General features: G+C 37.6%; 1 protein-coding gene across 1 annotated transcript in view; it reads right to left on the minus strand.

The window, feature by feature from the left end:
- Positions 1–793: 793 nt before the first annotated feature.
- Positions 794–12747, minus strand: part of mgat4a (alpha-1,3-mannosyl-glycoprotein 4-beta-N-acetylglucosaminyltransferase A) — a 59630-nt gene continuing 47676 nt past the window's right edge. The window contains exons 8-11 of the mRNA XM_079820665.1: positions 9065–9326; positions 8589–8649; positions 5782–5894; positions 794–3613 (exon numbers count right to left, since the gene is read on the minus strand). Coding sequence (XP_079676791.1) covers positions 3587–3613; positions 5782–5894; positions 8589–8649; positions 9065–9326 — 463 coding nt within the window. The 3' untranslated portion in view covers positions 794–3586. The remainder of the gene's footprint in view (positions 3614–5781; positions 5895–8588; positions 8650–9064; positions 9327–12747) is intronic.

Here is a 12747-nt window from a genome sequence, read left to right on the forward strand (position 1 = left end):
AATTAGGAAATTTCCGATAGCACGTGAAGGCAGCATATAGGCCCAATTAAGACAAAAGTTTGGACAATTTATTTTTGTCAAATTTAGTGGAGCATTTTTTAGCTAGTCAGTGTAAACATGGCTCACAACAGTTATTTGTAGCACATTAGTTTGCAGATGCTGCTTGATATTTTGTTATCTAATGCAATGAACATTCATATATTTTAACTGACTTTGTGAAGCCACTGTGTGCATGACATTTATTATAATACAGTTGTAATAAAATGTTGCTTAGGCAAGGCCCTAAAATGGCATAAATCATACATACAACACTGTTAATGTCACATCACAAAACATGAAAATGTAACTCAGAGTTGCATGGTAAATAAGTGTAAGATGCAATGAGGGGACACTACCAAGCAAGCAATTTTGCGTTTAAAAAAAAGTGTGATAGCCATCCAAACACAGCCCTGACGTCTAGGCTAAAACAAGGCCAAATTTGGTCTGTCAGTGAATATTTAATAACATCTAACCATAGCCCAAGAATAGAATAGTCAACTAGAACATGAACATGTCAAAAAAGTAAAACCAAACACCCTGTAATCACTGTTGACTTTGTTTACATGATGGAATATCATACATCTTGCAAGTTATTTTGGCAAAAATGACCAAATTTAAGGTTATTTTGGCTAGAAGTGGGTTACTTTTATAGCCGGGCTATATCAGGTCTATAGTTAACAGAGACGGTGAAATGACGGCTATTGCTTGCTGGGTATAGATGCAGAAAATGATGAAGTATGTCAAGACTGGTTAATTTTGAAGAGTTTATTCAAATCAATGTCAGAGCTTGAAAGACAGATGAAGGCACATGAAAGTCTACAATGAACCACACAAGAGGAGCATGTTTCATGTCTGATTCATCTCAATGTAAGACAGAAGGGTGGATTTCAAAATGGACATCCCAGATCCCAAATGGGAAACGCCTTGTTAGTTTAATAGAGGGCAACAGATACAAATCCATCTTTCAGTGCTAAAACAAGTGTGGAAACAGATCACTGAGCGTAAATCTGCAGCAATAAAAAAGGCAGCAAACACTGAAAATCACTCCATTGTGTTTTCACTTGTCCATTCCCCAGAAGTCACTTATATGAGCCTGTAAAGAAGAAGGATGATGATACAGTGCTCTACATCAGTCCAAGGATTTACCTGGATTTAAACAAACTGTAAACAAATGCTATGACAGTACATTGGCTTCCTATTACAAAACACACATTTCTCAAGTAGGCCTACTGCGATTCACAAGCAGCTCCAAGTAGTCACAAAAATGAGGGCGTAGGCTATGTAACTAAAAAGGATATGCTCTGAGACTTGAAGCATCAAGGATTATACAAGGACACATTATGTCAAGCTGAACTAAAACTTCCATATTATTAAAAGGTATATACAATCACATGAGATGAGAGCACTTTGGAAATCTGTACAGCAGTTACCTCACCATCAATTCTCTACTACGCCAGGAGCAACAGGCAAAATCAATAAGAACCGTAGCTTTACAAATGTAATAAATGTACAGTGACAAAAGCAACACACTCAATACGACTGCAGTGTAGCCGTTCCATTCAACTTAGTACATTATAAATCTCTGGTTCTGGTAATATTTTGCTTCAGACCAGGCCCACACAGAATCTGCACCACCTCGAATGAAAGCGTTGTGGCTTATTTGATAGTTACGCAGCCATTAAGTGGATATGGGGGGTGGGGGGTGGTCGGGAGGTAAAAATATGTTTCAATGCTTATTGCGTTTGAAATTATATTTCAAAAGTATTACGTTCCCCGAGAAACTTTGCATTGGCTCGCAAAACTGTTGCGTTCTCCTGAGAAACTTTGCATTTGCTCCCAAAAGCATTGACATGTAATTTTTCCTCCCACCTCAAATTATTTCAATCACAATTTTTTGCGTTCTCTCGCAATAGCAAATATATTGCGTTCCCCTGATAAACTTTGGGTTCGCTTGCAAACGTATCAACTTCACAAACTTAAATTGCTCGAAAAACAAACACTGAAATATATTATTTCCATCATGAAATCCCTTCCGCGTTCCCCGAGAAACGTTGTGTTTGCTCGCAAAAGCATTGACATATACTTTGTCTCACACCTCACATTATTTCTATCAATGGCGTTTTAGAAACATGTTACTCTGGGAACCCCACATCTTTTGTGAAAGAACGCCAAAGCATTGAAACAATTGAAACTGAAACAGCCACCGTTTTTCAGTGCTTTGAGATAATCTAATTTCCCCCCCAATCACCATGTCCCTTAAGGGACTCCGTATCTTGTGTTTTCAATACCCTCTCAAGCTTCATTAATCACATTTTACCATGCAGAAAAAAAGAAAAAAAATAAGCAGCAGATTCCATCTGGACTTAACCGTGACTCGCTGAACATTCAGATACTCGTGATACAGCATTGAAAGAAGAACATTTTCTGACTGACATGATGAAAGCAGATTATTTGAGATGGGAAATGCTCAATGAAAAACATGAACGATTCTGGAACATAAATATGGACATGTCATGCTCTAAAATTAAACATCCAGCTAAAATCATGCATATAACAAATTGTCCTGTTGCATGATTTAAGCGTGTTGGCAGGGCGCAAGGCAGTCCTTCACCAGGCCCCCAAGGGACGCTGGATGTTAAGGCACAGAGGTGGGCGGCCCTGCACCCCTCTGAACTACACAAAGATACAAACATCAACCATCTTCACTCGACTTCAAGCCGCATAATAAATTTCCAATGAATATAAAATAAAAGCATTTACTTGTACAAATTAAAGATTTATTTCAAATAAATTAATTCACCTTCATAGATCGTCATAGTAATAATAATAATAACAACAGCAATTACAAATCTTTCGATTGAAAATCCTTGATTGATTGGTTGACAACAAACTGACAGAGAAAAAAAAAAATCCACTCGCTAATCCAGGCCTAAGATATGCTGTTCGTTTTAAGAAATGTGTTTTCAGATTTTGGCAAAGTAGCCAACATCAACAACCTAAAAAAAAAAAAAAAAAAAAAAAAAAAAAAGTCGTTCTACTCGTTCATCCCTCAGCCGTGGTCACCTGACCCAGGGTTTGAGGTCTGTTACAGTCCGTGACGGCAGAGCACTGAGGACATTCTTCATCAGTAGAGGACATCAACTTATTCTCCAGCATTGAATCCTGAACTTCAAACCTTCATGACAGCAATGATTGCAATTCTTCACGACACAAATGTAGTGTCTGGAAACATTCTGTCAAAAAGTGTCTCTTTTCTGTACAGTAGTAGTCACATTTACGCAACATATTCAGGGAATAGTAAAAGGAAAAAACAGTCTGATGACAGAAGGAAAAGCCACGTAGATGAGAAGAGAGAGTGATGAAGCTACCAGAGGAAGACGAAATGATAATAAGGAAAAAGTAAAGTTTATGAGGTGAAGAACATAACACAAGGGTTCCTCCATGCGCTCTGATAATGTCACTGTCACTCTTGAAGCGCTGTAGATGCGAGCAGCACGTCCCTGTCTAGATGACCAGAAGGCCTCAACCACTGGAGACATTCAGCTAGTTATCCAGGTATCCTCTTGATATGGATCTGACAAGAGAGAGAAGAACATCATCATCGATGCAAATCCAAAAACATCTTTGCATGTTCTGATTTTGGACACATACGATTCTTTATGGGCAGGGATACCCAAAACGTGTCAAAAACAAACCAGAAATCCATCATGTGTATCAAAATCTTGATCAATCGCTTAACATAAAAAGTCTGTGTTTACATAATATACACTTTATTGCCAAAAGTATTGGGACACCCCTCCAAATCATTGAATTCAGGGGTTCCAATCACTTCCATTGGCCAAAGGTGTATACAATCAAGCACCTAGGCAAGCAGACGCTTCTACAAACGTGTGAAAGAATGGGTCGCTCTCAGGAGTTCAGTGAATTCAAGCGTGGTACTGTGATAGGTTGCCACCTGTGCAATAAGTCCATTCCTGAAATTTCCTCACTACTAAATATTCCATAATCAACTGTTAGTGGTATTATAACAAAGTGGAAACAATTGGGAGCAACAGCAACTCAGCCACGAAGTGGTAGGCCACGTAAAATCACAGAGCGGGGTCAGCGCATGCTGAGGCGCACAGTGTGCAGAAGTCGCCAACTTTCTGAAGTGTCAATAGCTACAGACCTCCAAACTTCATGTGGCCTTCAGATTAGCTCAAGACACACGCTCACGCTCAAGAACAGTGCTGAGCTTCATGGAACGGGATTCCATGGCCGAGCAGCCGCATCCAAGCCTAACATCACCAAGTGCAATGCAAAGCGTGGGATGCAGTGGGGTAAAGCACGGCGCCACTGGACTGTAGAGCAGTGGAGACATGTTCTCTGGAGTGACGAATCACGCTTCTCTGTCTGGCAATCCGATGGACGAGTCTGGGTTTAGCGGCTGCCAGGAGAACGGTACTTGCCTGACTGCATTGTGACAAGTGTAAAGTTTGGTGGAGGGGGGGGGGGGGGGTTATGGTGTGGGGTTATTTTTCAGGGGTTGGGCTTGGCCCCTTAGTACCAGTGAAAGGAACTCTTAATGCTTCAGCATACCAAGACATTTTGGACAATTTCATGCTCCCAACTTTGTGGGAACAGTTTGGGGACGGCCCCTTCCTGTTCCAACATGACTGTGCACCAGTGCACAAATCAAGCATAAATGTAATAATATATATAAACACACATATATTACGCAAACAGATTTTTATGTTAGATGCGATTAATCGATTTTACAGCCCTAAGAGACAGTTTTGACTTATGGCTGGTTATACCAAAAATGCATAACATGGAAAAGGTATGATGTATGACTCGATGCTTTATCACATCATACCTAAATGTCAAAGTATTTCTCAATATTTTAATTAATTAAAAGGGAAAATACAGTAATAACATGGTAATAACATGGTAACATCCAAAAATCTGATCAAAACATCTGTGAATGCACAAAAAAATTTCAGATACATTATGGTTTTAGTTGAAAAATATTATATGTTACAATTACATTTTATAAGCTCACGTTCCACTGGGTCAAAACTGACCCGGGAATGCAAACGTGTCAGCACTTTTCAGTAAAAAGTTTTTGAATGAATTAAATTAGGAAGGTTAAATACACCTTAAGGTTTATAAGATAATCAATAACAATGATATGATCCAAATTATTCACAGTGAAAGTCTCAAGAGGAAGAGAGCATGTGTTTGGTCTTGAGTTGGGCAGTATAACGAAAATATTAAAACATATTATGAGCAATTTCATATAAAAGGAGTGGTATATCACAATATAGTTATTTATGCAGGAGATTCAATGAACAAATAGTTTATATATCAAGTAATCATGTAGTATTGACAATTAATTGATAATTGGATTAAATAATTTACAAATTAAAAGGTATTTAGGTATTTAATAAGTATTTATTTATTAAAGATATTTATTAGGCGTTTCTTTTATTTACAAGGTATTCCTTTTCTGTTTAATATCCTGAAAGTGATGGAGACAAAGCTAAAGATAAGATTATTATAAGATTATTCATAACAAATAAATGTCAAGTCTGGATGAGTGCAAAACGAGTTTCACATTATGCAACATTTGTATTAAAATTAAACTAATAATAATGAATATAACACAACCTACAGCAGTAATAATACAGCAAAATCTCTACTAGCATAGACTATGACACTGGCCAACCCTAGACTGATCTAAAACAAAGACAGCAAGCAGACCTCGCTAATAATGGCCCACACGGCGGAGTCTTTCTGGACCGTCAGACGTACAGCCACCACAGGGTTAAAGGCGGGCTCAACCGTCCCCTCTGCCACTCCTTTCTCAAACTGAGCTAAAGAGAGAGACAAAGAAAAAATAGAGTCACTTTAAAAGGGTAGACCAGGAGCTATTGTAACATTTTACATTTAGTCATTTAGCAGACACTTTTATCCTAGTTACAAATAAAGAAAATCAGAAGCAATTTGAACTAGAGAACACTTTGAAATACAGCAATGCCATGTAAGCTAGAGAGCAGTACAGAAAAAAACATGCAGTAGAAAAAGAAGAAGAAAAAAAAAAAGAGTTTGTGGTTTAGTTAATGGTGTCTTCAACGGTTTCCTGAAGGTTGTAATGCTGTATACTGGGTATATATAAATAATAATTTGAAAGCTAAAGTAATATTGAGACCTACACTACTGTTCAAAAATTGGGGTCTTTCAACAATCTTTAAAAAATAAATAAATAAATAAATAAATACAAAATATTAATAATATATATATACACACACAAATCTTTTTTCAGCAAGGATGCATTAAATTGATCAAAAGTGACAGTGAAGACTAGCCTAGAAATCTAGACGCACCGAACGGCAGCAAATCTAATTTGCTGCTAGTGTAGTCTCTAGCAACTCTCAGTAGACCTGCGAGCTGGAAAAACCAAACTCTGGTCAGGCCAATCACATCGTGTATAGAGTCGTGGGCGGGCTTAACATAATGACGGCACGTCACAGCAGATTTGCGGCGGTTCCGAGTGCTACTCATAAACAAAAGAAGCTGGCGAACAGCGGTCTTTCGAATCGGCTTTGGCCGCGACTCTGGAAGACTTGGAGTTAAGCTTTTCTTTGAGAAAATAACAAAGAGCGGCACTGAAGTCATTCTTAAGAAAGGAAGATGTGTTAGGAGTTTTGCCGACTGGACACGGCGAAAGTTTAATCTATCAACTAGCTCCACTTCACGTTGCTCTCTGGTTGGTTGTAGCGCTATCCAATTGCCTGCAGAGGGAATTTGAAAGACAACCGTTTGTCCCGCCCCTCGGATTGAGCCCTGTCAGTCAATGGTGAGTTTCCAGACCCAACGTCTTGATGTGGTTCTGGCTTGTCAGGCTAAGTGAAGACATTTATAATGTTACAAAAGATTTCCATTTCAAATAATCCTGAAAAAAACAAAGATCAGTTTCCACAAAAATAGGCACAGGAATTAATTACATTTTAAACTATATTCAAAATTTAAATTGTGATATTATTTCACAATATTATTAGCCTGGATGCCAGCCGAACTTAGCCCCACCCACAACATTTGAGGTTGGGAAGTTTGGTCTGGACTTGATCCGTTGTGGAGCAACTATGCCTGAACCAGAGCTGTTCGGACCAATCAAATTGTCAGGACGGGCTTTATACGATGATGGACAGATGATAAACAGTAACGTAATCATCCACGTCACCAAAGAGCGTTTGGGTTGAATTTGTTCTAACCCTAAACGGAGAACTTGTTCTCAGAAATGATGATTGTGTTGGTAAGTACTCCGTGTATCCATAAATTCTTTTTTTCAACACAGCAAAGATCGTTTACACTCATCTTCTTCTTCTACTTCTTACAGCGTGCGTGCAGTTGAGTTCTGTTGATAACAATGCGTCGCTCAACACGTCTCTTACTCTGTTGCTCTGATTGGTTGTCTGATTGTCTATCCAATTGAGTGCAGAGGCATTTTCTCTCCTGGTTCGGTGGAAACATGCCTCATAATCACAGCCCAATGGAGCAGTATCAGACTCATATTCTGTCTAGAATCTGAGTATGACGACGTCAGGCTACAATATTACTGTTTTCATGAAGTTTTGATCAATTAAATGCAGTTTTCTTTCAAAAACATAAAAAAAATGACTGAACCCAACATTTTGAACAGTCTTGTAAAATCTTGTATGGTAGGTACCAGCTCAAGTGTTAGCATTTGCCAATCAAGTTCGTGATAAAGATATGAGTTTAAATTCAAAGATATCATGGTCACATGATCTAAAAACATAAATAAAAAAAGAAACCTATTATAACTTAAAACAAGTTTTTGTTGAGAAGTGAAATGTTCTCTCAGGCAGAGAGAGAAATGTACTGAGCATTGGCTCATTGTAAAAAAAGCATCCCCCACATTTTCTAATTTCTTTAGTGTGTAATGTTTCTGTATGAGGATGAAAAGGGTCTGTAAAGTTACAAAGCACCAAGTCTCTCCAAAGGGAGTTATTCTATATATCAGTAAGTAGACTCTGTTTCTGAACAGAAACGCCTGATTGTAGTCTTGAGTTTTCTTCCAGGAACGTACACACACATTATATTGCTAATTTAAATAATTCCCGCCCAATGCATACGCAAAATAAAGGGAGCGAGGCCCGGATGAGTCGTGCTAGTAGTGTGTTGAAACTTGCGGTTATGGTAAGGGCCGTGACATTTCCGAAACGCACTCATAACGGTTGACCAATCACAAAACACTGGTCCAGCCGACCAGTCAGAGCACATTGCGCTTTTCAGATGGAGAGGCTTCATAGAGACATGAACTAAACAAAGCGTTACTGACAGACTGGGAAGAGAGGATATAGTGTGTTTTTTGAGCATTTAAGCATGGAAGCCTATACTAGTAGACCCAAAAACAAAATCAAGACTGTTTAAAGGGCATAATGAGTCCCCTTTAAAGAGTCAATGGTCTCCCCTATTTGCAAGCAAAGCACAATTATTTGCTTCAAATGCAAAACCGCTGATTTGAGTGTGTGCATGCAATATCTCACCAAGTTTATAGAACCGATCCTCTGTTCGTTTGTATTTCTCTTTGGTCTTCAACTCACCATCCTGCAAGAAATAACATCCTCTTTTAGAAGCACTTAAAGAACCAGTGTGCAAGGGAACAGCGCTATGCTAACAATGTTAGACAACTGTAAGAGAAATATTTGTATACCATGATAAAATAACCAAGCGCACAAACCCATTTTTACAAACTGGGATGTATTACCGGCCTCATTTATTCAAGGAAAGTCTTCAAGAACAAACATCAAAGCCCATTTGAAGGCGTTTTAAGCTCTTTATCACAGCACGATGGCAGTAGACTGCCTCATTACCACGGCAGCGTACACAGGAGACCTACACCATATATCCCTGTCAACCTGCTGTTGTTAGACTCTGACAAACCTGTCACCCTGGCTTGTTTGGACTTTTAGAGGAAACCATTTAAATATAATTGAGGATGTTTTTTTTTTTTTTTTTTTACCGAAAATGGCAGGATCTCGACAGTAGTGTTCTCGATTCGGTCTCCTGGGTGCTCCTGGTTTCCACTGCGAAAAAGGAACCTGGCAATCAAAGGCTGATTGTTAATGAATATGCATGTACAGGCACAAACTCTTGAAAATTCGTCAACACGCATGTACAGACACCGGCAGGACATGGACATGCAAAAGCTGAACATCTCACACTGAATGCACACTGGCATGCGCACAGATAAGGGGTCTCTAAACAAGCCCCTACTTGAGCTGCTAATTAAATCCAGTCACACGCGAGTAAATTAACACCATCTTGTTAGCACTGTTTCTACTCAGAAGAACACTTTGAACAGGTCAAGGCTCTATTAGACAAAGAAAATTAATTGGCAAACAGCATTACTGTCTTTCCGTATATATATCTGAAGTACTCATCTCTCTGTCCCATGCTTGGTGTCCCAGGACCAGTGCGAGAGAGTTTCGGGCCTTCAAAAATACAGTCATACTTAGGGATGAACCGATATGAAAACTTTGGCCGATACAATAACTGATAATTCTTTATATTTGAAAGCCAATAACCAATATATTATATATATATATATATATATATATATATATATATATATATATATATATATATATATATATATATATATATATATATATATATATATATATATATATATATATATATATATATATATATATATATATATATATATATATATATATATATATATATATATATATATATATATATATATATGTATTAATTAGCCGATAAATCTAAATCCAAATTTTTCCAAGCCTGATTACAAAAAAAACAAAAGGTTTGTATCCTATATGACAGACTTGCGCTGCACGATTTCATTAATATATTTCAAGCAATTCCAAACCCTTATGGCGAACAGATGGCATCTAAAGTGTCTCAGTTGAAGGAAATAATCCATTATTTAATCGCTTTTAAGATATTGGCCAAATTCTTTTATCGGGCCGATCCTGATAACATTAAAATTAACATATATCGGCCAATACCGATATGTTGGCTGATATATCGTGCATCCCTAGTCCTACTGTGAAATAGTATTACAATTTAAAATAAGTGTTTTTTTTATTTTTATATACTTTAAAATGTAATTTATTCTTGTGAGTGAAAACTTTTCAGGATCATTCCTCCAGTCTTCAGTGTCACATGATCCTTCAGAAAGCAAAGATTCTAATATGCTGATTTGCTTCCCAAGAAACATTTCTTATTATTATTAATGTTGTGCTGCCTAATATGTTTGTGTGAACCGTGATACATTTCTTGTACCAAACCAAAAACCAAACCTGTATGACTTTCTTCTGTAGAACATGAAACAAGATGTTTTTGAAAGTGCAAACAACAAAGGACCCAACTAGGCTTCACTGTATGGACAAAAACATTCAAAGCATTCTTTAATGTTCTTCAGAAGAAAGTCAAACATGTTCGTATTGGCATGAGGACGAGTAAATGATGACAGAATTCAGGTTTATTTATATATGTCAGCAATATGTAGTTGGATGATATAGGCCCCTTTCAGACAGAACGCGTTTTTCAGGTTTTTTTGAAAAAGGCACTGCCTTTTTTTGGTTGACATCTTTTAAATTTAGAAAAGAGGAGTGTGCTGCATTTTTTTAAATGTCGCTAGGCAACCCCCCAATCAGCTGTGCTGTCAGTCTAATCAAGGTAACCGTCAACCCGCCTCTCCCATCATTCGATTGGACAATGGAAAAAAACCACAAATGACGCCAGGTGCTTTTCTGCTCAGAGTTGTTGTTTTTTTTAACTTCAAGCGCTTCGAGTTTTAACTTTGAGTGCTCCTACAAAAATGCAAGGTGCAGGAGGGCTGTTAGAACGCAAAGCGTCCGGGTGCATAAACAGCACACAAAGCGCTCACTGCCAAAAGAAAACTATTTAAAAAAGGCGCCTCTCACTGCAAAAAACGCATTCTCTCTGATAGTGTTTTTCAAAATGGCAAAAATTCTCCAGAAATGATCACAGCAGCAGGTATGGGTTATTTCAGAATAAATTATCTGTTGTAAACTTAAAGCAGCACTAGGTAACTTTTCAACCTTCATAATATATTTTCAAAACTCTTGTGATGATACATCGACTTACAATAGGTTGAATGACACGTCTGCCATAGCCTGACGGGGTCTGTATCGTTTTTAATCGTACTTTTAAACTTCGGGTTTCGGGTAGTAACCCGAGAACAAAAAGAACTACAAAATTAGACTGCTTTACGGCATATACGTCACTTCCACCACCATCCCCTTTTCCTTAAATTCGGACGTGCGTGAAAAAAATCGCTCGCAAATCATTTGTTTGCCGAATGTTATAGTCATGGCCGAAGCAGCACAGAAAAATAAGAAAGCAAAGGTTTTGTCTGAGGAAAGCAAAAAGAGGAAACGAGAAAGTGATCGGATTAAAGGCAGGACGAGGATCAACATTGGGCCAGCGTTTGCTCGCGGGTGTGAGCTGGAGGAGGAGGGGCTACATTCTTGCAAGTAAATACGTAATACATACAAAATCATATTTTAGGATACCTAACATGTCTGTGATATTGGTTTATTTGTCTTTCCTCAAGCTTTAATGCAAATCGATTTTTCGAATTTGCAGATTCATCTATGGTAGCTTGATATTATAATATTGATGATATATGGTTATTACCTACCACTCAAACATTGAATTGAAGTATCATATAGATTCCGTAAAACGGGAACCAATAGACTAGGCTACTATAATGACGCTGGCTTGTAAACGTGAGCATCGCGATCATTTGGCGTTTGAAAAAAATAAAACCCATGAAATTGTATTCATATGACATGCTGAAACATATGCCACTGTATCTGGGATGAAGACATTTCACACGCGACGCAAGCAGAACACCTGAATTTGAACTCCTGCAGTGTTCAGGGCTATCATAGTTGTCATGTCAACAAATGCACGTGCGATGCATCCCCTGATGTAGAGTGACCGTTTACGACAGTAGTAGAGGACAATACTGTTTCACAACTGTAGGGGGAGCCCGAGAGCAAAAGTTACCTAGTGCGGCTTTAAAAGAAAACAACATATATTGTTCTAAATATATTTCTGTTAACACTTTACAATTAGGTTCCATTTGTTAACATTAACTGCATTAGTTAATATGAACTAAGGATGAAAAACACTTCCAAAGCATTTGTGTTATATTATATTAATTTCAACATTCGCTAATACATAATTAAAAGGATAGTTCATATAAAATTGAAAATTCTGTCATCATTTTCTCACGCTCAAGTTGTTCCAAATCCTGTATAAACGTCTTTGTTCTGCTGAACACAAAGATATTTGAAAGAATGTTTGTAACCAAACTTAGCATTCTTCAAAATATCCTTCCTTTGTGTTCAGCAGAACAGACCTTTTCATTTTTGGGTGAAATATCCCTTTAAAATCTAAAGTTTTATCTGTTAATATTATTTATTAGGCTAACATGAACTAGCAAACGAACAGTTGTATTTTAATTAACTAACATTAACAAAGATGAATAAATACTGTAACAAATGTTTTGCTCATTGTTAGTTAAAGGGATAGTTCACCCAAAAATGAAAATTCTGTCATCATTTACTCACCCTCAAGTTCTTCCAAACTAGTATGAGTTTCTTTGTTCTGCTGAACACAAAAGAAGATATTTTG

This window comes from Gobio gobio (assembly GCF_949357685.1).
Source record: "Gobio gobio genome assembly, chromosome: 7".
Classification (NCBI taxonomy): Eukaryota; Metazoa; Chordata; class Actinopteri; order Cypriniformes; family Gobionidae; genus Gobio; species Gobio gobio.